The following is a 22,643-nucleotide window of genomic DNA, read 5'->3' as shown; positions in this document are numbered from 1 at the left end:
TTCCAGTCTTCCAAGACCATGCCAGAATCAAGTGATCCTTGAAAGATCATGACCAATGCATCTGTTATCTCTTCAGCAACCTCTCTCAGGACTCTGGGATGCAGTCCATCTGGTCCAGGTGACTTATCCACTTTAAGACTTTTCAGTTTGTCTAGCACCTTTTCCTTTGTAATAGCAATGGTACTCACTCATGCTCCCTGACACCTACGGACCCCTGGCGCATTGCTAGTGTCTTCCACAGTGAAGACAGATGCAAAGTACTTATTAAGTTATTCTGCCATTTCTTTGTTCCCATTACTTCCTCACCAGCATCATTTTCCAGTGGTCCAATATCAATATCAACTCCTTTTTAACTCTTTAGTTTAGAGTAGTTTCCCGTTTTCTGTCTCCCTCTTCAATAGTGATGCTACATTTGCAGTTTTCCTATCCTCTGAAACTTCTCAGTGTCCAGGGAATTGTGAAATTTACAACCAACACATCCTCTGTAGTGATTCTTTTGTTGAAGCGATGCCTCATGGATTAGGTCCTTCTGGCCCTTTGAGCAGTGCCGCCCCAGTAGCGCCTGACATTCCCAATTTACCCGAACCTAATCGTGGGACAATTTACAATGACTAATTTGGTATGCCTTTGGACTGTGGGGAGAAAAACTCACACGTTCATACAGACTCCTTATAAAGGATGTCAGGATTGAACGCAGAACTCTGACAACCCCAAGACGTAAAGCATGGTGCTAACTGCTACGCTACCTGGCGACTTTTAATACCTTGGGTTGCAGGCTATCAGATTTAAATGGCTTGTCAGTTTCAGCATTCCAGTTCCCTGGCATGTTTTCTCTAGTAACTCACACAAAATGCTGGAAGAACTCAGCAGGCCAGGCAGCATATATGGAAAAGAGTAAACAGTCGATGTTTCGGGCTGAGACTTTTCATTAGGACTGTAAAAACAAATGAGAAGTATGACCAAGAAGTTGGGAGGAGGGGAAGAAGAAGTACAAGGCATAGGTGATGGGTAAAATGGGGGAGAAGGGGAGGGGTGAAGTAAAGAGCTGGGAAGTTAATTGGTGAACGAGATTCAATGACTTCTCCCTCACCTCCTCCCACTTCCTTCAACCAAAGGTGTAGCTATGGGCACTGGCACAGGTCCCAGCTATGCCTGCCCTTTTGTCAGCTACGTGGAACAGTCTATGTTCCAAGCCTACACTGGTATCACTCCCCAACCTTTCCTACATAGAGAATTACATTGGTGCTGCTTCCTGCACCCATGAGCTCGTCGACTTCATCAACTTTGCCTTCAAACTTACCTGGTCCATTTATGACATCTCCGTCCCCTTTCTCGATCTCTCTGTCTCGTATCTACTGATATCTTTAATAAACCTGCTGATTCTCACAGCTACCTGGACTATACCTCTTCCCACCCTGTTAATTGTAAAAGTGCCATCCTCATCTCTCAGTTCCTTTGTCGTTGCTGCATCTGTGAGACTGCCCTTGGCTGATGTGCTTGGTGTCTGTGAACTTTGCAGCAATTTGCTTCGCTAGTATGATGAACTGAATACCGAAGGTTTGGCAAACACGAGGAAATCTGCAGATGCTGGAAATTCTAGCAACACACCCAAAATGCTGGTGAATGCAGCAGGACAAGCAGCATCTATTGGAAGAGGTACGGTCGACGTTTCGGGCAGAGACCCTTCGTCAGGACTAATGCAGGGTTTCGGCCCGACATGTCGACTGTACCTCTTCCAATAGATGCTGCCTGGCCTGCTGCGTCCACCAGCATTTTAGGTGTGTTTACCGAGGCTTTGGGCCTACTCTGCGCTGCTCCAGGGATTTGGATCTAAGGACTCAATTTGCTTCAGAATGCTGTTGTTGTTGCTCACCTCTTATTTATATGATTTGATTTGTTTTCTTTCTTTTTCTCTGTGTGCACTGGGGGTTGGTCTTATTTTTAAATTGGGTTCTGTTGGTTTCTTTGCTTTGTGACTGCCTGTAAGCAAACAAATCTCAAGGTTGTATGATTTTTCCATTCTTTGATAATAAATGAGCTTTGAAACTTTAAAACTTGAAACTTTGAAAGCGGCTTTCCTTCCTCCACCATCAACACTGCCCTCACCCACATCGCTTCTATTTTGTGCACATCTGCCCTCACCCCATCCTCCCGCCACCCACCAGGAATAGGATTCCTCTTGTCCTTACCTACCATCCCACTAGCCTCTGCGTCCAGGACATAATTCTCTGTAACTTCCGCCACATCCAACGGGATCTCACCATCAAACACATCTTTCTCTTCTCCCCCCACCTCCCGCTTTCTGCAGCGATTGTTCCCTACGTGACTTGCTTGTCCACTTTTCCCTCCCCACGAGCTCCCTCCTGGTATTTATCCTTGCAAGCGAAACAAGTGCCAGACTGTCCCTACACTATCTCCCCCACTATGATTCTGGGCCCTAAACAGTCCTTCTGGGTGAGGCGACACTTCACCTGCAGGTCTGTTGGGGTCATCTATTATATCCGGTGCTCCCGGTGTGTTCTCCTGTGAGACCAGACATTGATTGGGAGACACCTTCGCTGAGCACCTACACTCCGTCTGCCAGAAAACAGTGGAATCTCCTGGTGGCCACACATTTCAATTCTACTTCACATTCCCATTCTGACATGTTAGTCCATGGCCTCTTCTACTGTCGGAATGAGGCCACACCTAGATTGGAGGAGCAACACCTTATATTCAGTCTGGCTAGCTTCCAACCTGACGGTATGAACATCGGTTTCTCGAGCTTACGGTAATTGTTCCCCCCACTCTTCACCATTCCCCATTCCCATTTCCTTCCCTCACCTTCTCTCCTTACCTGCCCATCTCCTCCCTCTAGTGCTCCTCCCCTTCCCTTTCTTCCACGGTCTTCTACCCTCTTCTATCAGACTCCCCCTTCTCCAGCCCTTTTTCTCTTTCACCAATCAACTTCCCATCTCTTTCCTTCACCCCTCACCCATCACCTGTCACCTTGTACTTCTTCCTCTCCTACCCCACCTTCTTTGTTTGACTTTCATCCTTCTCCCCAGTCCCGATGAAGGGTCTCAGCCCAAAACGTCTCTTCCACAGATGCTGCCTGATCTGCTGAGTTCCTTCAGCATTTTGTGTGTGTTGCTTGGATTACCAGCATTTGCAGATTTTCTTGTGTTTTTTTTTGAGTGATGGTTTTAAGTTCCTCCCTTCCTGTAGCCCCTTGATTATTTACATTGCAAACTCCATCACGTGAGGGATAGGGGACAAATTTTGTACCGGTGTTGTAAATTAAACTAATATTGAAGTGTGCACCCAACCAGATAATTTGAACAGGTTTCAATGAACTGCAACACTCCCTCTATTTAATCTCTTTTGCTGTACCCCGCATCTACCATTTGAAGAACTGTTCCTCCGTGTTGATTGCCTGTCCTTTTCCAGCTTTCTGTTGTTGCCAGAGGGAGTTTCACAAACAAAAGCCTGTTTCGTTCTGCTGGGAATATCGTCGCCTCTGTGACCCTGCAGTAAAATGGCACAGTCCCAGAGGACATGATAATATCTGTGGTTGCATCCAAAACTGTGACATAATGAGGGACATTATATTGAGTTTGCACTTTATTGTTATTGATTTAAAAAAATGCAACTCATTCTCTGGCTTCTGCTCCACACATACTACTCTCCCCACTTTTTCCTTGGGCATCTAACTGTCCTGTAGCCTCTAACAATAACTTATTTGACCTCCTCTCATCTCGTTTGATCTGAGTAAACCATTTACTACACAGAAGAACTTGGGAAAATAGAAGCAGCAGTTGGGTATTCACTCCTTCAAGGCTGCTGTACCATTCAATATCACAGTGTTAATTCAGATTCCATATCCCGAATCAGTTTCCCCCACGTATTCCTCAGCTTTTCCGATTCTGTATCCTCCAAGCTGTTCTGATTCTGTTACCCCTATTCAGTTTTCCCCACATCTCTCCAGCTGTCATTCCGATCTTGTACCCCTATTCAGTTTTCCCCACATCCCTCCAGCTGTCATTCCGATCCTGTACCCCTATTCAGTTTTCCCCACATCCCTCCAGCTGTCATTCCGATCCTGTACCCCTATTCAGTTTTCCCCACATCCCTCCAGCTGTCATTCCGATCCTGTGTCCCTATTCAGTTTTCCCCACATCTTTCCAGCTGTCATTCCGATCCTGTACCCCTATTCAGTTTTCCCCACATCCCTCCAGCTGTCATTCCGATCCTGTACCCCTATTCAGTTTTCCCCACATCCCTCCAGCTGTCATTCCGATCCTGTGTCCCTATTCAGTTTTCCCCACATCTTTCCAGCTGTCATTCCGATCCTGTACCCCTATTCAGTTTTCCCCACATCTGCCTCCGGCTGTATCAACAATATCTAACTCCTTGATGAACACATTTATTGATTTGGTTTCAACTGCTCACTGCAAAAGTGAATTCCTGAGGTTCACACTCTTTGAGAGAAGAATGTTCATCTCATTCTTGATGGCTTACATCTTATCCTGTGACTGCTAGTCCTGGACTCTGTGCCATTAGGAACATCATTCAGAAATTTATAGGTTTTATGTTGACTGCTCTTGTGTAGTGCCTTCAGATCAATTGTAAACAAACTATATGACAGCCATCAAAAAGCATGTATTATACTTTCATTTGTGAAGCTGGCATGTGTCTACTTGTGACTGATGTCATCTATAAATTATCTGATCCAATAGTGTTGTTGAGATAAATGTTCATTATTCTACATTGTCAACGGTTACATGTGTTTAATATCTTCTTCCTTCTGTTTGTTTGCTTGTTAAAGGATGGTTCTGCAGACAATGATTGTTTCATTTCAGCAAATGAGTTTGAAGATCATGATATTCCCTACCTGTATGAATGTGCAAAGGAAATTATGCTTGATAATTGGGAATCCTTAAATAAAAAAGCACTCATCAGAAAATAGATTTTGTGTTGTCCAAATACCTCCCTTCATTGTAAGGATGTTATTGACCACCTGTGTTAGCAAAATCATTCTGAGAACTTTCATTAGACACAGTATTTAATCTAAAGTTAACAGGGTCAAGTCTTTAATTCCAGCTATTTAACCTTAATGCATGATAAATCTCTTGCACAAAATGTCTGAATCCATTCTTTTCAATGGTGGCAGTGGAGTTTGTTTTATTTATTTTCATTGCGGCAGCTGCCTTCCCTTTTGCGAATTCAAAATTGAAGACGGGCCGCTGAGGACTTGGTGACACCATTTTATCTTCTGGTTATCTCCACAAGTGTAACTGATATGACTGAGCTTCAAAAATCAGCACAGGTGAAATGCTCAGTTTCTTGACAGGTGATGTTTAACATGGCTTACTGCTGGCACCTCATAAAGTAAGGTGCAATGTTGAACATCTTTTTACAGGAAAATGCAAATAAATTTAACAGATAAAGAACCAAGTCAAAACTGTAGAAATATATATTTTACTCAACTTGATATTAAGTAATATGAATTCAGATTCTACTGAGACACAGGGCAGTATTTCTCTCTGCTTTCCTTTTCAGTGATGATAGTGTCTGAATTTTCCAGGTCATTGCCAATTTCTGGAATTGCCAAAAGGAGAATAAAAGGGTTCAGTTAGCTCTTTTGTTTCCTACCCCACCCAACATTAAGAACGGATTCAGATAATTTACCAAGCGAGCGGTCATGTTTTGGCTCTATGCTTCACTCACGTGTTGCATTGATAGATTTGTTGCAAAACCAGTGGCATTTTCGCTCATCTTTCTTGGTGCCCCTCCAGGAGATGCTCCATGTATCTGACTGGCTCTAGATGGACTGAAGTTATTGCATAGAACCACAGAACAAACAGCATAAAAGCAAGTTACTTGGCTTGACCTCTTCATGCTTTCTTCATGTTGTACTCCTACCCTTCTGTCCTTCCTCTTCCAAGTTTCCCAGCATAACAGACGATTTCCTTCTCTCCCATTTGCTATGACATCCCTCTTGAAGCATTTACACTATTTGCCTCAGCTACTTCTAATGAAAATTTCCCTAGTCTTTTACTAAATAAGTTTCTTTTGAGTTTATTGATAAAACAGGTGAAAATGATGAGGCCTAAAGTTTTGGCTTTAAGTCTGACTCAAGAGATTCAACCAAAAAATGTGGACAAACTAGTGAAACAAAGAAAGTCTGTTGCATTGTTGGAAGCACTACATGAGACTTCGTCTTTCAAGCACATATAGAAAGTGTAATGCATTCTTTTTGAGGAATGGGAAGATATTCTTGCTATCTATATTTATGCTTCAGTCAACAACTTGTGCACAAATAACATTACAACAGTGACAACACATGCATAATATATCACAGCTCCAAAGTTCTGCAACGTCCTTAAAAAGACGATGAAGAGTACTATATAAATGCAACTCATTCTTTTTTTTTGTAGTTATTTTTTTTTGGACTACCGTTATTAATGTGACCACAGCTTCTCTTGCCATCACTAAACTCATGGTCATCTATCCTCCTCTGTACTGCCAGTGGGGAAAAATGTGCTCATCAACCTGTATTCTCTCCTGGATATGAGGATTAACTACATCCGGCTCTGGAGCATTTGCTTTGGGTAATGAGGTTACCATTAACCACAGCTACCTCCAGGTCACCCTTAGGAAAGGGTGACCTGTTAGCCTCCCTACTTGGGTTACAGTGAAGCCACGGAGCGCAGGTGGTGGATGAAGCAGAAGGCAAGTTGTGAGTAACACAATCGGTGGTTCCTGCTTCTCAGACGCTGAGCAGTAGATCCTTTTAATAGGACAATGTTCAGGGTCACCCGTGTTGTAAAGACACTGCATCAGAAGTAAGCAAGGGGAAGCTACTTCTTGTATTTTATCCCTCATACAACCATGGTTAATACATACACAAATGTAAAAGACAACAGCGTAAATGGGAGCCCACTTCCAAACAGTGCGGACACCTCGCTCGGTACGGGATATCATGTAAACAGACAGGTGAGCCCGGATCGTCATATCACTACTGTCTGCAAGAACAAGAGACTGCGAATTGCCACTTGGAATGTTCGAACCCTGCACCAAGTTGCTAAACTGGAAAACGTAACATTAGAAAGGAAGAGGCTAGAAGTCACCATCCTAGGCCTAAGTGAAATAAGATGGAAAGGCACTGGAGTATTCCAATCAGATGACTACAGATGATATACTCTGGTGGAGATAAACATGAAAAGGGTGTTGCAATCATCTTAGACAAAGAAACATCCAAGAGCCTGCTAGGATACTGGCATATCTCAGACAGAATGATGCTAATCAAACTAAAAGGACAACAAAACAGCATCTCTATCATCCAAGTATATGCACCCACAATGGCAAGCTCAGAGGAGGAAATTGATGCCTTCTCCCACTCCCTAGACAAAGCACTAGAAGAATGCAAATCACAAAAAGCCGTCCTAGTCATGGGCGACTTCAATGCAAAAGTTGGTGAGGGAAGAGAAGACCATATTGTTGCAGACCAGGGATTGGGAGAAAGAAATGAAAGAGCTTATATCATGGTGTAAAACAAACAATCAGATAATCACCAACACTTGGTTTAATTAACATCCAAGAAGGAAATGGACATGGAGAATCCCAGATGGGAACAACAAAAATCAAATTGACTACATAACAATGAATAACAGATTCAAAAACTCGACAACTCAATCTAAAAGCTACCCTGGAGCAGACTGTGGAAGCAACCACACACCAGTCATTTGCAAAATGAAAATAAAGATGAGAAAATTAAAGAAACCAAAAAGATCAGAACCACTGGATTATCAACAACTACAAAACAACCCTCATCTGAAAACAGAATACACAATCAAGGTGAAAAACTGTTTTCAATTGCTGCAGGATGAAGGAGGCAAATCTTCCTGGGACATACTGAGGAATCCATGGTTGTAGCTGCAAAAGAAACCATCCCACGAAAAGAACGGAAAAGTAAGAAGAAATGGATAACTGAAGATTTAATACAATTGATGCAACAAAAACAGACCATCACGCTAAGAGACAGCAAAGAATACAAACAACTTGATCAGACAATAAAAAGAAAATGCAGAGAAGCTAAAGACAGATGGCTAAATGAGAAATGCTCAGAGATAGAAATGCTACAAACCCATAACCCTGGAACAAAGTTGATGCACAGTAAGATTAAAGAACTAACGGGGAAATTACCTTGCTCAGCAAGTGGATGCATCAAGGCAAAAGATGGCAGGTTAATTATGAACAAAGAGGAAATCCTAAACAGATGGACAGAATATATAAAGAACTTCTTGAAGACCAAAGAGGAGAAAAACTGAACATAAAGAAGAAACTTGAAGGACCTAGCATTCTAAAATCAGAAATTCGAGCAGCTGTAAATAAAACAAAACATAACAGAGCAACTGGTCCAGACAACATTGCTGTTGAAATGATACTGGTCTTAGAAGATTTTGAAATAGAGAAAATAACAGAAATAACAAATAAAATCTATGATCAAGGGGAGATCATGATGATTTAAGTAAATCAGTGTTCATCACACTTCCAAAGAAAGAGGGAGCAGCAGAATGTGAGTTACATCGTACAATAAGCCTGATGAGCCACGTGGCAAAGATTCTCAGAGTAATCATGATGAGAGCAAGACGCTGTATAAAACCAGAAATCAGTAAAGAACAATGCGGCTTTGTGGAAAACACTGGAACCAGAAATGCAATTTTCATGCTACGGATGATCTGTGAACGAGCCATCCAGGTACAAAAAGACATCTACCTATGTTTCATTGACTATACAGAAGTTTTGACACTGTCAGACAGCAAGATCTTCTGGAAATGCTTCAAGTTCTTGACATAGATGGGAAAGATATACGTTTCTTAAGAAACTTATACTGGGACCAGACAGCATCTATTAGAATAGAAGGAGAAGTGAGTGAGTATGTGAATATCATGAGAGGAGTCAGGCAAGGTTGTGTCTTTTTGCCAGACTCATTCAACCTCTATAGTGAAAATATCTTGAGAAGTATCAAAGACATCAAAGGATTCACAATTGGAGGCCATAATATAAATAACATCAGGTATGCTGATGACATTGTACTAATAGCTGACTGAGAAACAAAACTTCAAGAACTACTCACTATAGTGGCAGCAGAAAGTAATCACAGAGGCCTCTCAATCAACACCAAGAAGACAGAAAGCATGGTCATCTCCAGAAAGACAAACATCCCACAATGTGTGATCAAGATCGGAAATACAAACATCAAACAAGTCAACAAATTCAAATATCTTGGCAGCCTAATAACAAGTAATGGCAGGTGCGACACAGATATCAAATACAGAATAGCAATAGCGAAAGAAGCTTTCCAAAAAAAAAATGAGGACCATATGAACAGACAGAAAGATGAGCACTTACGCTAAAAACAGAATACTGCAGTGCTACACTTATTTTACCCTGACTTATGGAAGTGAATGCTGGACCATTTCCCCAGCAATGGAAAAGAGACTAGAAGCAGCTGAATTATGGTTCTACAGGAGAATGTTAAAAATATCATGGACCACACACACATCAAATGAAGAAGTTCTCAGAAGAGCCCAAGCAGTTCGATCACTCATACCAACAATAAGAGAAAGACAACTCAGATTCCTGGGACACATCATGCGGAAAGATGAACTAGAAAAACTCATACTCTCTGGAAAGATTGAGGGGAGTAAACCTAGAGGAAGACCTCGGCTTATATACATCAAAAGCATAGCCAGGTGGCTGCACATCGAGGAAATGGAAGTCATCCAAAAAATGAAGGATAGATCTATGTGAAAAATCATGGTCACCAAGGTCTGCATCGGATATGGTACCTAGACAGACAGACCATTATTAAGTTGTCTGGTCTTTAGAAAGCCATGTTTTATCTCCCTTCTTAAATAAAGCTGTAATGCTATGTATCTGGCTGACTATATTTTGCCCTATTGAATTATTAAACATGTCTAGCAAGGTTTCTGTTATCTGCTTCCTTGAATGTGCTATTGCTGTTGATCCAGACCAATGATTTTGCCTCTTATACTGGATTAGTTTTTGACAAGGTCAAAGCAAAAAGCAAAATACTTGCCTCCTGCTGTTACTGTAACAGAAGAAAACAGAAACATAAAAGATAATACATGATGCAGTCCATTTGGTTTATTTTGTCTATTTTGTTTACTCTGCACATAAGCAGAGTGTTCTATATCATATTTACTTGCAAATCACTTACGTAATCTTAAATGTTAATAATGTTTCTGCCTCGACAACTAAACGTATGCTGTTCTAGCCTCTGAATCTACTGCTAAGTCTTCCTTTTATTTTAACTGCTGATGCATAGTTGCCTTCTCTTGATCTTTTCAACTGGGATCCTTCTATCTATTGACATAGTGAGTAGTTCTATCTATTAAGAAAGTTCTTGTAATAATTTTAAGTGGCTCTGCCTTGTTCTGTAATCTGAATTTTTCTAATAAAAAATCTCCAGTTCTTAAGATGTCTGTGTTTGCATTTCCTAACACCAGATGGTATCCTTAGTGTTCTAACTACTTACCAATGAGAAAAATGTTATTAAATTTAATTTTTATAATATCTTGATGTGTATTTTACTGGTTCATTCTCAATTTTCAATTAATAATTTTTGCTTCTCAAAATGAACACTTATGAATACATAATATAAATTATACATAACACAAATTAATACATAATATTTAATATTATGTATTCATTTTGGGAAACAAAAAATAAGTGAATAGTGTGTGTTATTGGCCATTATTCCACCAATTCTTTTGATTAGAATCTCTTTTGCATTTGCCTTACAGACTATGGGACCATTAAGAAAGTTCTTGTCCCTGTGAACCAAAGTGGGAGTGGCTGCTTGTTGGAAGAAATAGAACTTTTTCCAGCTGATCGACGAGAACCCATAAAGAACCTCCAGATCCTACACAGTCAAAGTGTTCTGTTTGTTGGTCTTCAGGAACATGTGATAAGATTACCCCTCAAACGTTGCACCTTTTACAGGAGCCAAAGGTAACATCTTTGAACAATTGTAACACTTTAGAATGTGTGAAGAATATTTCAGCTATGTTGTCAAAAGGTTGCATTCTGCTTTCATATTTGAAAAGCCTCAAATGGCATTTAGAAAGACAGGAAAACCACTATTAGCTTATTCTTTTCATGTATACTAACACCGAAATGTCAGCTTTGCAGTTTTTATCTGTACAGATTGAACAGTGTCCTTTCTGGTTATGCCTGGTGAGGAATTTTCAAATACAATTTAATTATATCGGAGAAAGACCAGAGCCTCTAAAGTGTAGGAAGCCATCAAATTTGTGTATAAAAGCTTAAAAGAGCACAAGTCAAAGAAGCATGTTACGAGATGTATTGTCATAAAAGGCTGCAGATTCTGCAATCTGAAGCAAAAATTTAACTGCTGAAGGGATTCGATGGCTCAGGCAGTGTTTGTAGAGGCACGTGCACACAAAATGCTGGAGGAACCCAGCAAGCCAAGCAGCACCTGTGGAGAGGAATAAACTGTCAGCGTTTCGGGCTAAGATCCTTCATCAGGACTGGAAAGGAAGGGGTGAGAAACCAGAATGAGCAGGTGGGGGAGGGGAAGGAGTACAAGCTGGAAGGTGACAGGTGAAAGCAGGTGAGGGGGTGGGTGGGTGGTTGAGGGAGGTGGGGGGGAATGAAGTGAGAAGCCAGGAGGTGATAGGTGGAAGAGGCAAAGGACTGAAGAAGGAATCTGATAGGAGAGGACAGCTGGCAATAGGAGAAAGGAAGGAGGAAGGGCACTACAGGGAGATGATGGCCTGGTGAGGGAATAGCACAAGTAAGTTGGGAGCTAGGATGGGAATGGAAAAGGAAAGGGGGGGAAGGAGAAATCATCAGAAGTTAGAGAAATCGATGTTAATGCCATCAGGTTGGAGGCTATCCAGGTGGAATATGAATGTTCCCCCAACAATCTGAGGCTAGTGACATTGTCACTATAGAGAAGGCTGTGGAATGACGAGTGGAATGGGAAGTAGAATTAAAATGGGTGGCCACTAGGAAACCAAGCTTTCTGTGGCAGAGAAAGTGGTTCCCAATTTATGTTAGATCTCCCTGATGTACAGGAGGCCATCCTGGGAGCAATATAAATAGCAGATGGCCCTGAAAGACTCGCAGTTGAATGTCACCTCACCTGGAAGAACTGTTTGAGGTCCAGAATGCTAGTGAGGGAAGAGCTGCAGAGCCAGGTATGGCACTTGACCCGTTTGCAGGGACAAGCACGAGAGGGGAGATCATGGGAGTGGACAAGGGAGGCACATAGAAAATGATACCTGTAGAGAGTAGGGGGGAGGGAAAGATGTATTTAGTAGAAGGATCCTGTTGAAGGTGGTGGAAGTTATGGAGGTGATATGCTGGATACAGAGGCTTGTGAGGTGGTAGGTAAGAACAAGGGGACCTCTGTTCCTGTTATGTTGATGACAAGATGGAGTGAGGGCAGATGTCCAGAAAATAGAGGAGATGTGGGAGAGGGTAACATTGATGGTAGAGGAAGGGAAACCAATCCTTTGAAGAAGGAAGACATCTCAGATGATTAGAATTGAAAGTCTCATCCTGAGAACAGATGTGGTGGAGATGGAGGTATAGAGAAATGGGAGTAGCATTTTTACAAGTGACATGGTGGGAAGAGGTATAATCAAGATAGCTGTGAGAGTCACTAGGTTTATAAAAGTTATCAGTAGACAGTCTGTCTCCAGAGATGGAAATGGAAAGATTGAGAAGGGGAGAGAAGTGTCTGAGATAATTTGAGAGCAAGGTGGAAGCTGGAAGGAAAGTTAATGAAATTAATGAACTCAGCCTAGGTGCAGGAAGCAGTACCAATGCAGTTGTTGATATAGCGTAGATAAGGCTGGAGAGCACTACCAGTGTAGGCTTGAAACACGGAAGATTCCATGTAGCCGGCAAAAAGGCAGGCATAACTGGGGCCTGTGTGGGTGCCCATGGCTATACCTTGTATTTGGCCTGAGTGGGAGAAGCTAAAAGAAAAATAGTTGAAACCTGTGGAAGTTGGGAAGTTGTTGGGAGTGGATTGTCAAGAATGAGGTTACGGGGTACCTGGAGGCATATGACAAGATAGGTAGAACTCAGAATGGTTTCCTTAAAGGAAAATCCTGCCTGACAAACCTATTGCAATTTTTTGAGGAAATTACAAGTAGGCTAGACAAGGGAGATGCAATGGATGTTGTGTATTTGGATTTTTCAGAAGGCCTTTGACAAGGTGCTGCACATGAGGCTGCTAAACAAGATAAGAGCCCATGGAATTATGGGAAAATTTCATATGTGGATAGACCGTTGGCTGATTGGCAGGAAACAAAGAGTGGGAATAAAGGGATCCCATTCTGGTTGGCTGCTGGTTACCTGTGGTGTTCCACAGGGGTCCGTGTTGTGGCTGCTTCTTTTTACATTGTACATCAACGATTTGGATTATGGAATAGATGGCTTTGTGGCTAAGTTCGCTGATGATACAAAGATAGGTGGAGGGGCTGGTAGTGCTGAGGAAACAGAGTCTGCAGAGAGACTTGGATAGATTGGGAGAATGGGCAAAGAAGTGGCAAATGAAATACAATGTTGGAAAGTGCATGGTTATGCACTTTGGTAGAAGAAATAAACGGGCAGACTATTATTTAAATGGGGAGAGAATTCAAAGTTCTGAGAAGCAACGGGACTTGGGAGTCCTCGTGCAGGATAACTTTAAGGTTAGCCTCCAGGTTGAGTCAGTGGTGAATAAGGCGAATGCAATGTTGGCATTCATTTCTAGAGGAATAGAGTATAGGAGCAGGGATGTGATGTTGAGGCTCTATAGGGCACTGGTAAGACCTCATTTGGAGTGCTGTGTGTAGTTTTGGGCTCCTTATTTAAGAAAGGATGTGCTGATGTTGGAGAGGATTCAGAGAAGATTCACCAGAGTGATTCTGGGAATGAGAGGGTTAACATATGAGGAACGTTTGACCACTCTTGGACTGTACTCTTTGGAGTTTAGAAGAATGAAGGGGACCTCTTAGAAACATTTTGAATGTTGAAAGGCATGAACAGAGTGGATGTGGCAAAGTTGTTTCCCATGATGGGGGAGTCTAGTACGAGAGGGCATGACTTAAGGATTGAAGGGCGCCCATTCAGAACAGAGATGCAAAGAAATTTTTTAGCCAGGGGATGGTGAATCTGTGGAATTTGTTGCCATGGGTGGCAGTGAAGGTCAAGTCATTGGGTGTATTTAAGGCAGAGATTGATAGGTATCTGAGTAGCCAGAGCATCAAAGGTTATGGTGAGGAGGCGGGGGAGTGGGACTAAATGGGAGAATGGATCAGCTCATGATAAAATGGCGGAGCAGACTCGATGGGCCGAATGGCCAACTTCTGGTCCTTTGTCTTATGGTCTTATGGCCTAAAGAGAAGGTCGATACTTCGGGTCAACACCTTGCAACATGGCTAAGAGTGCAGAAGGAAGATAGCCAGTTGAAAGAGGTGAGAGAGAATCTGGGAGGTGATAGATGGCATCTATTGAAGTGGAATAGTGATAGGCAGATGGAGCCAGGAAAGTGGAATGGGAAGTTACAGAGAGTTTGAAGGTAGTTAAGTGAATTTAGATACGGTAGGAATGATGGGTGGATGAAATCTGGCTGAGTAGATGAGAAAGTTGGTGAAGAGGAGGGATTAGTTTAGAGATGGAGGCTTTGTAGGTGATGGGTGGAAACAGATATGGAAAAAAAAAGTAGTGTGAATTTTGGAGTTTAAAAGCATAACAGATTGTAAGAGAGACACTGGTATTATGCATTCTGAAACTTCATTATGGGAGAGAGTGAGAAGAAGGAGAGATGGGGCAATTAAGTCTTGATCTTTAACAGTGAATCTAAATCTCACCTGTATCCTCAACTTTGTTTTCAGACTCTTTTGTCCCTTCATTCCAGTTTGTCCAGTTGAACCCAACCCAACCCTGCTGAATCTCTTGACAATATTTCCTGCCAATACTCATCATCTGTGAGCAGGAATGCTGGATCTGTGTAGTGGCTGCAATACTGTGGAACAAAGGATAACACACCCTAGCACAAAAATGAATGCCTTTGGTCTCCAGCCCGGATACGTTGCCCGGATAACTGGCGATAGCACTTGGTTTGGATAGAACTGGACTGACCCCCAAACTATATATTTCACATCACTAGCTTTCCTGAAAACTATTCATCAAGAGGCAAAAGAGTCCAGAAGCTCTTGTATGCTGCTGAATCAGTGATGGAAAGATAAGTCACTCACAGAAAAAACGGTACCATTCTAGCTAACGCTATCAGGAGAATGCAGGTTTTTGTAGATATTACATTAATCATAGTCAGTGCTGGCATCTTGCAATTTGTTGTGCAGTGTAAGTAGAACAATTGTGGTCAGTACACAAAGGAATATTGAAGAGACTAGGGTTCTGATAATAGGGGAGTTTATTTTATTTGCTTTCATTGTCTGGAGTGCATAGTGCTGACAGCCACTGTTCACTTCAGTTTACTCTGGGGATTGTGGGCATTGAGTGGTGAGCACTAAAACCATGGGTTGATGATTCCAGTTACTCCCTTTTCAATTTTCTTGTCTATTTAGAAGCTGAAGGCAGAAACCACTCAACAGTACATTCTGGCTGAGCCAGCATACAGAGGTACTTAATGATGTATTGATAGTCATAGGCTTTTCATCTCCTATCTTCCATCAAGCCAGCTTCTCATCAAAGCAGCTTTGGGGGGTTTTTTATTGCAGTTCACATTTTGTCTCTTCGTCGGCATTAAGCTTCATTTGGATTAGTTTTCAAAGCAGAGATCACAAAAGTTATGTCTAGGCTGCTTTGGCAATGTTAATCAGCAGAAATATTCGGCCATGGATTAACTAGGAGAATTATGAAAAATAAACTTTTCGTGGTTGAAATTATAATGGAAGTGCTTGACATGTTTATGAATACAAAAGCAATCAGGGCAGTGTCTGAGCTATTTGCTGACTTTTGTATTTTTTACATTTTAGAAACTAGGCATATTGTAATTATCTGTAGATGATCTTTGCAGTTCCTTTATTATAACTTTAATGGACACTTGTCTCTTTTATTTCAATGTACTCTCTACTTTTCTGGTGCAGGATTTTATTAAAGCTTATAAGATGTTGTTCTGGTTATGTGTCAGTAAGTGGTGAGTTCATTATGTTTATTAAGTTAATAATGATAGCTGACTTCAGGTGCTTACATAAATGTTACTGTGATGATGCTATAATAACTATTTATACCACATTGATATAAATGTCAGTGCAAGTGATGTCAAATGCTGAGAAAATTTAAGGGTTCCTTTAGTCTACCTTTGATGAAATTTGGCAGGGGCAGGATATCAAACCATTCACACAATGAAAGGAACCCAATCTGAATAAGTGCAGAGGGGAAACCATTCCTTTTTTTGCATGATTATTTTGGGAGGATGTCCAGTAATTGGGAATTCTGTTTCATTGGTTACTGATAAACAAAGAGGGAACCATTCCTGCTTGGGGAAGGCAAGAAGGGACTGACATGTTAAGCTGGATGCTTTTGAGCTGTGTGGTTGGGTGTGTCAAAGCTAGCCCTTGGTCACCTTGATGGGAGGTTACTGCTTTATTTATGCTGTTTGACGGGTTCTCCTATTATGTTCTTAGAACTATGGTGGCTCGACACGTTATTTTTAAAAAATGCTGACCTTCAAATTTACACAAACAAAATGCTGGAGCAGCAGCTATGGAAATGAATAAACAGTGGATGATTTGTGCAGATACCCTGGGCTGGGATCTGAGGGAGAAAGTTTTGTACATAGAGAGAGCCTAATATTTGTACTCTCTGTCAGAGGAGGTGGTGCAATCTGATGTGATCACATTTAGACAAGGAATTCAGTAGGCAAAGCATTGCAGGATACAGGCCTAATATGGGCAAATCTGATTAGTGTAGATGGGCAAAGAAAAAGATCTGCTTGGATGTGAGAGGCCAAAGATTTTTGGTGCTGTATAACTCTGATTCAATAAGTCTTAAATTTCCAGCCTGTACTTTTTCCTAAATGTGCTTTAGGAGGGTTGAAAAAGAATTGTGCATACCCTCCCCACCCGATCTTCCAGTTTTTATCTTTGAATCTTATCCATTGTGAAGCGAAGTCTCCAACTGACGATGTTCAGTGGTAGAGCTCTCACAGACCATGGTCCCGCTGTAATTGTTGGGACACAGTCTTCATAGGTTCTCTGCATCAAGTTGTTTAATCACATACACAGCCACCAATAAAAGGGACACAGAGCCACAAGTAAATATTTGCAGTCTGTGTCCCTCTTGCCAGTCATTAATCCCATTTATAGGCTTTTCAAATGTGTTGATAGCTGTGAAAATAGATTAAGCTCTACTACAGATTCACAAGGACTGCTTTTGTCTCAAATTGCTGGCCTTTTGACTTTCAGACAGAAAACAAAAGACACAAGTCTAGCTGGCCCAAATATGCGCACATGCATACACCTGGAAGTTGCACATTGCATTGATGTTTTTCATACGGTGCTTTGCAATTTTATGAGCAGGTTAAAGCCAAACATTTAAAAGATGATGCCTTTATCCTACAGTTCATGTGTGGGAGCTCGAGACCCTTATTGTGGCTGGGACTTGGTCCTGAAGAAATGCACAACATTGGAAGAGAGCATGAGTATGACCCAGTGGGAACAAAACATCAGCTTGTGCCCAGTGAGTATGAAGATGGTAAATTACATTAACTGACGAATTCCCTTTCAACTTGCAAAGTGTAGGGTATTTGAAATAAAATAAAATGTTGAAATGGTCAAAGCAAAAACTAACTGTATTACTTTCCCCCACCCCCATCTTCAGGTCTGTATCTGCTGAACTCATATTTACAATTTCTCCTTTCTTTAGCATAGTGTGAACATAATTCTGCACCACATTTGATCAAGCACCCATTCTGTCATGTATGCTTAAAAAAACTAATTTTCAGCCACAGGCTCTTAGGCATAAGAGATTTATAGCTGAGTGTATCCTCAGCCACCACTGCCATCTTTTCTCCAGTTGAATTTGGGCTGTGTAGTGTGAATTCCCTCTGGTGAAGGGATGTGGTATGTTTTCTGTCCATTACCACAGCCTCACTCTGAGACTGGTCAGAACTGCAAGACAGTCTTCAGTGCAGTTCCGCCACATAAAAGGAGTTTCTGGTTGAGAGGATGAATGAAAGCGGCTGCTATAGTGTCGGGGGGGGGGGGCTGGCACACCCCAGTGATCGCCTTCAAGGTCTTCTCAGGAGGCCGAAATATGGGGATCAATTGAAACAGAAGAGAAAAGCAGGATGCCCACCATTAGGTCAACTGCCTTCAAGCTATTCTCAGTCAATTTGCTGTTTCTCTCCCAGGATGCCATGAGTTACGTTCCACTAACTAGGGTGGTGGTCATACCTTAAAATAGGAAATTCAGTTGGCTTCTTGGCCTTTGCATCTCCACTGAGATTTGAAAGCAGGGTGAGTGTGGGGGTGGGGCTTCCACATTCCATGAGGGGAGAGAAAGAAGAAAAATTCTCAGTGGTGCTTGCCTGATATCACAGAGTGGTGTGTTCATTCAATAATCATTTGGTTGCAAGTTACTGAACATAACATCTGAACAAAATAAATCGGCATGCCTTTTCATCAACATCCTTGTATTACAATCAATATTTGAAACGGGATCTATCTAGCCTTGGTTAAAATTTGTGCAATGGTTCTTTCTTGATTTCATGGTTTTGATTATCTCTAGCAAGTGATAGTTATCAATTCTTCCTTAATGCAATTGCTGCCATAAATTTTGTTTATGTCATAGAATTACTGAAAAGGTATCATCGGAAAAGGATTGGGTATTTTGTGAACAACAGGAATTTGTTGGGTATTTTGTGATGTCTCCTTCCTGATTCTGGAAATGAAGATAACACATTTAATATTATGATTCCTTGTTTTTCTAAGCAGCAGGGGGATTAAGTACCACCCATAGATTATATGGGACTTGATCCAAAATTCATGGGTCACTCCTCAAATGGGAAGTAGATAGTAATTAGGGAGGAAATCCATGCATGGGCTTTCATGTAGACAGAAAGATTGATACTTTATTGAATGATCAAACTAAGTTATGAAGAGTAAAAGAAAAAGTGGGATTATGGCAGAAAGAACATTACTCCTCCAGCTGTTCTGTGCACTCTATTGATGTAAGAGAAGTCGAATGTTTCTACTTTATTACAAATGACATCCAGGAAATATACACTGCCAGAAATGTTAACGGCTTTGCCTTATGCCTCTTACAACCGTTTCTCAAGTCCAGTGGCCTGCAGGGTTAATACAAAGTATTCAGAAGCAAAGAAGGATACCTGCCAAGTTTACTAATTAATTTCCTACATAATTTTGTGTTCACTTTTGAACGATGTCATTTCAGCATCATGCCTTGGCGTACCTAGCACTACATAACCCCTCTTCCTTCAACCCCCACACTCTGATGGGACTTACTATATGGCTAATTATGAGAAAATTTGTTTTGGAGTCAAGGAATTGGATTACATCAGGCAGCGTTTGCAGAGAGAGAAGCAGATAACATTTCATCAGAACTAGATCGTTGCAGATTTCTGATCTTTGATTTCAGGAACTACTTTAAGCCTTCCTAGTTCATTGTCATTTAATAAAACTTGGTCATCAATGTTCAGTAGTGCAACTCAGCAGTGGAAGTCCTGAAACATGCTATTGCAGAAAACGATTCTGTTTATGTGAGATGTTGAATACTATATGGTATTGGGTAAAGAATTGTGAAGAGGCTGGACAAGGAGAGTTCAATTCTGAACAAGACGGTCAATGTCTTTAAACTTTGAATTTTGTTTTGGTAAAATAATGCTTAGTTTGACAATAGACATATAATTAGGATGTACTGTTAGGAAGACAATGCTATGAAGTTCTTCTTCAAGCATGGAGTGTCTCTGAGTAGAGGCATGGGTTACAGTGACAGACATGGAATTTATAAACCCAGTTAGAAGCAATTGTGTTGATAGCTTTTCTATTTCAGGCCATCCTTGCTTCATCATGGAAGTCTCCTTGTACAGACATCCTGAGGGGATGGAGAGTAAATTTTCACAATGATCATGGCTCTCGGATACTATATTTACTGCATTACAGTAAACCAGACTTGCAGCAATTTAAAATAATCTCGTAAAGACGATGTATAAGATGATGAGAGGCATTGATTGTGTGGATAGTCAGAGGCTTTTCCCAAGGCTGAAATGGCTAGCACGAGAGGGCACAGTTTTAAAGTGCTTGGAAATAGGTACAGAGGAGATATCAGGGGTAAGTTTTTTAACACAGAGAGTGGTGAATGCATGGAATGGGCTGCCGGCGACAGTGGTGGAGGCGGATATGATAGGATCTTTTAAGAGACTCTTGGACAGGTACATGGAGCTCAGAAAAATAGAGGGCTAAGGGTAACCCTAGGTAATTTCTAAGGTAAGGACATGTTCGGCACAGCTTTGTGGGCCGAAGGGCCTGTATTGTACTGTAGGTTTTCTATGTTTCTGTGTTTCATAAAGCTGAGCTATTAGTGCTTTTTCAGGCTCTGGAGATTCTGTTCTCTTTTGTATGATAGAATGAGCTGAGAAGGAGAAAGAAGAGATGGATACTAGAGGTACCAGATGACTCTCTGTAAGGAATGACCATGACAAGCAATTTAGCACTAACTGTGATTCTCAGTTACTGGACAGTGACTGAATGGCACCAACTTGGATTACTCAGGAAACAGACTGGATCAGGTCCCATATAATCTATGAGTGGTGCTTAACCTTCCTGACTCTTAGAACTACAAGGAACCACAATATTAAATGTGTTATCTTCAATTCCTGAATCAGAAGGGGGATATCAAAAATACCTAATCCTTTTCCAATGATACCTTTTCAGCAATTATCATTGGCCATTGACCACAGCCTTAACTTGAATGCTTTTGGCTTTCCATGTAGCCCTGGATCAGTCAGGTTATTTTACTGACTTTGGTGATTGTAGCTCCAAAGATGTGCCAGGTGCACATTTCAGGTTCTACTCCTTCTCTTCACAGCTTGTCAATGACCAACAACACTGTATGAAGCAAATCCAAAGAGCAGACAGCAATGTATTTGATTTAAGATTATTATCCTCGCTAGAGATACTTGAAGGCCAACTCAAGCTGGAAGCCATGTTGGGTCTCTCAGTTCTCACTAATGATGTTCTTGTAGAAGTGAAGCCTATATAAGTAACTTAATTACCAGTGACATTTTGAAGTAGTGCTTCAGACATTTCACTGGATCAGAAGCTCCTTATTGTGCCTGCTGTGCAAATTAAATGAAGAACTCCCTGTTTGGCATATGCTTCACATACCTCCATTTAAAAGTTTAACTGAGGAAGCAGAAGATTACAATTTGCAATGTAGTCACCTGGAAGGTGCCAGGAAGCATAAGTCACAGATGCTGGAAATCAGAAGTAAAAGTAGAATATGTTGTATGTTAGACAGCATCTGTGGTGCAAGATCTAGGGGTAACCTTTCAGATCAACACCACTTTTAAAGAACGCAGGAGTTAGCAATTGATCAGGAGGCTAGAGCTGGTTATGGCAATTGCAAAAACAATCGATATCTGGAAAAGTGCCAGTTTCCGTAGGCAACTGATGAACGACCAATAGGTCTAATTTATTCTGTAATTATATTGTCTATAATCAGAAATCAGCCCTCTAACTACATTCATGTATATAGCTTAGATTCCTTTTGTGTTCAATATGAGTGATGCCAATTCATTTTACTCCTTTATCTGGTATAAAATGCACAGTTTCCAAACGGAGTGTTATTTAAATGTTACCCTATGTAGAAGTTGTGGATTAACTGTGCAGTTTTGGAAAGATGATGAGAATACCCTGTATTCTGGCCAGTATGGTCAATGATTAGAGCAAGTTGGACCTTCAATGGCACATATCATAAAGTCTGCTTGTGCCACGATATGCTTACCGACAGAACCACTCTATGACAGATTCCATTTCATTTGTCCTACATCTGGCCCTGGCACACCTAGAAAACAAGGATACAATATTTCAGTTTGGCATTCAACACTATTGTCCCACAGACCTTGGTGAACAAATTCCTCCTGCGCAACTTGGTGTTGGACTTCCAAATGAACAGACCTCAGATAGTCGGGATGCAAAACAGCTGCCCTCTCCCGTCATTCTCAGCATGGGAGGCCCCAGGGCTGTGTGCTGAGCCCACTACTGTTCACTCTGCTCATTCATGATTGCGCGGCCAAACACCCGAATAACCACATTGTCAAGTTTGCCGATGGCACGACAGTGGTGGCGCTCATCAGAGACAACGATGAGACAGTTTACGGAGAGGAGATGAAAGAACTCTAGTCCTGCTGTTAGGCAAATAGCATCTTCTTTAATGTCATCAAGATAAGGGAGATGGTCGTTGACTGCAGGGGAACTCACCACTCACACCTGTCTTTACATTGGTGGCACAGCAGCATTACACACAAACTCTCACAGTCCCAGAACACACCCTACGCTGTTAAGAAAGCTCATTAATGCCCCTCGAGGAAACCTGCAGATGCTGGAATTCCAAGCAAGACACACAAA

General features: G+C 41.5%; 1 protein-coding gene across 9 annotated transcripts in view; it reads left to right on the top strand.

Annotated features, from left to right (window-relative positions):
* The window catches only part of sema5a (sema domain, seven thrombospondin repeats (type 1 and type 1-like), transmembrane domain (TM) and short cytoplasmic domain, (semaphorin) 5A), a 237,150-nt gene that overhangs the window by 145,100 nt on the left and 69,407 nt on the right, over nt 1-22,643 (top strand). For all 9 annotated transcript variants that reach the window (XR_011885429.1, XR_011885428.1, XM_072253474.1 and 6 more), the window contains 2 exons: nt 10,815-11,022; nt 17,616-17,733. Coding sequence is in view for 7 of the 9 variants with exons in the window: in XM_072253474.1 (XP_072109575.1) it covers nt 10,815-11,022; nt 17,616-17,733 (326 nt within the window). In the remaining 2 variants the exon portion in view is untranslated. The remainder of the gene's footprint in view (nt 1-10,814; nt 11,023-17,615; nt 17,734-22,643) is intronic.

This window comes from Mobula birostris, chromosome 3, assembly GCF_030028105.1.
Source record: "Mobula birostris isolate sMobBir1 chromosome 3, sMobBir1.hap1, whole genome shotgun sequence".
In the NCBI taxonomy this organism is placed as follows: Eukaryota; Metazoa; Chordata; class Chondrichthyes; order Myliobatiformes; family Myliobatidae; genus Mobula; species Mobula birostris.
The sequence above is the reverse complement of the archived record's forward strand: the minus strand, read 5'-3'. Positions and strand labels throughout refer to the sequence as shown.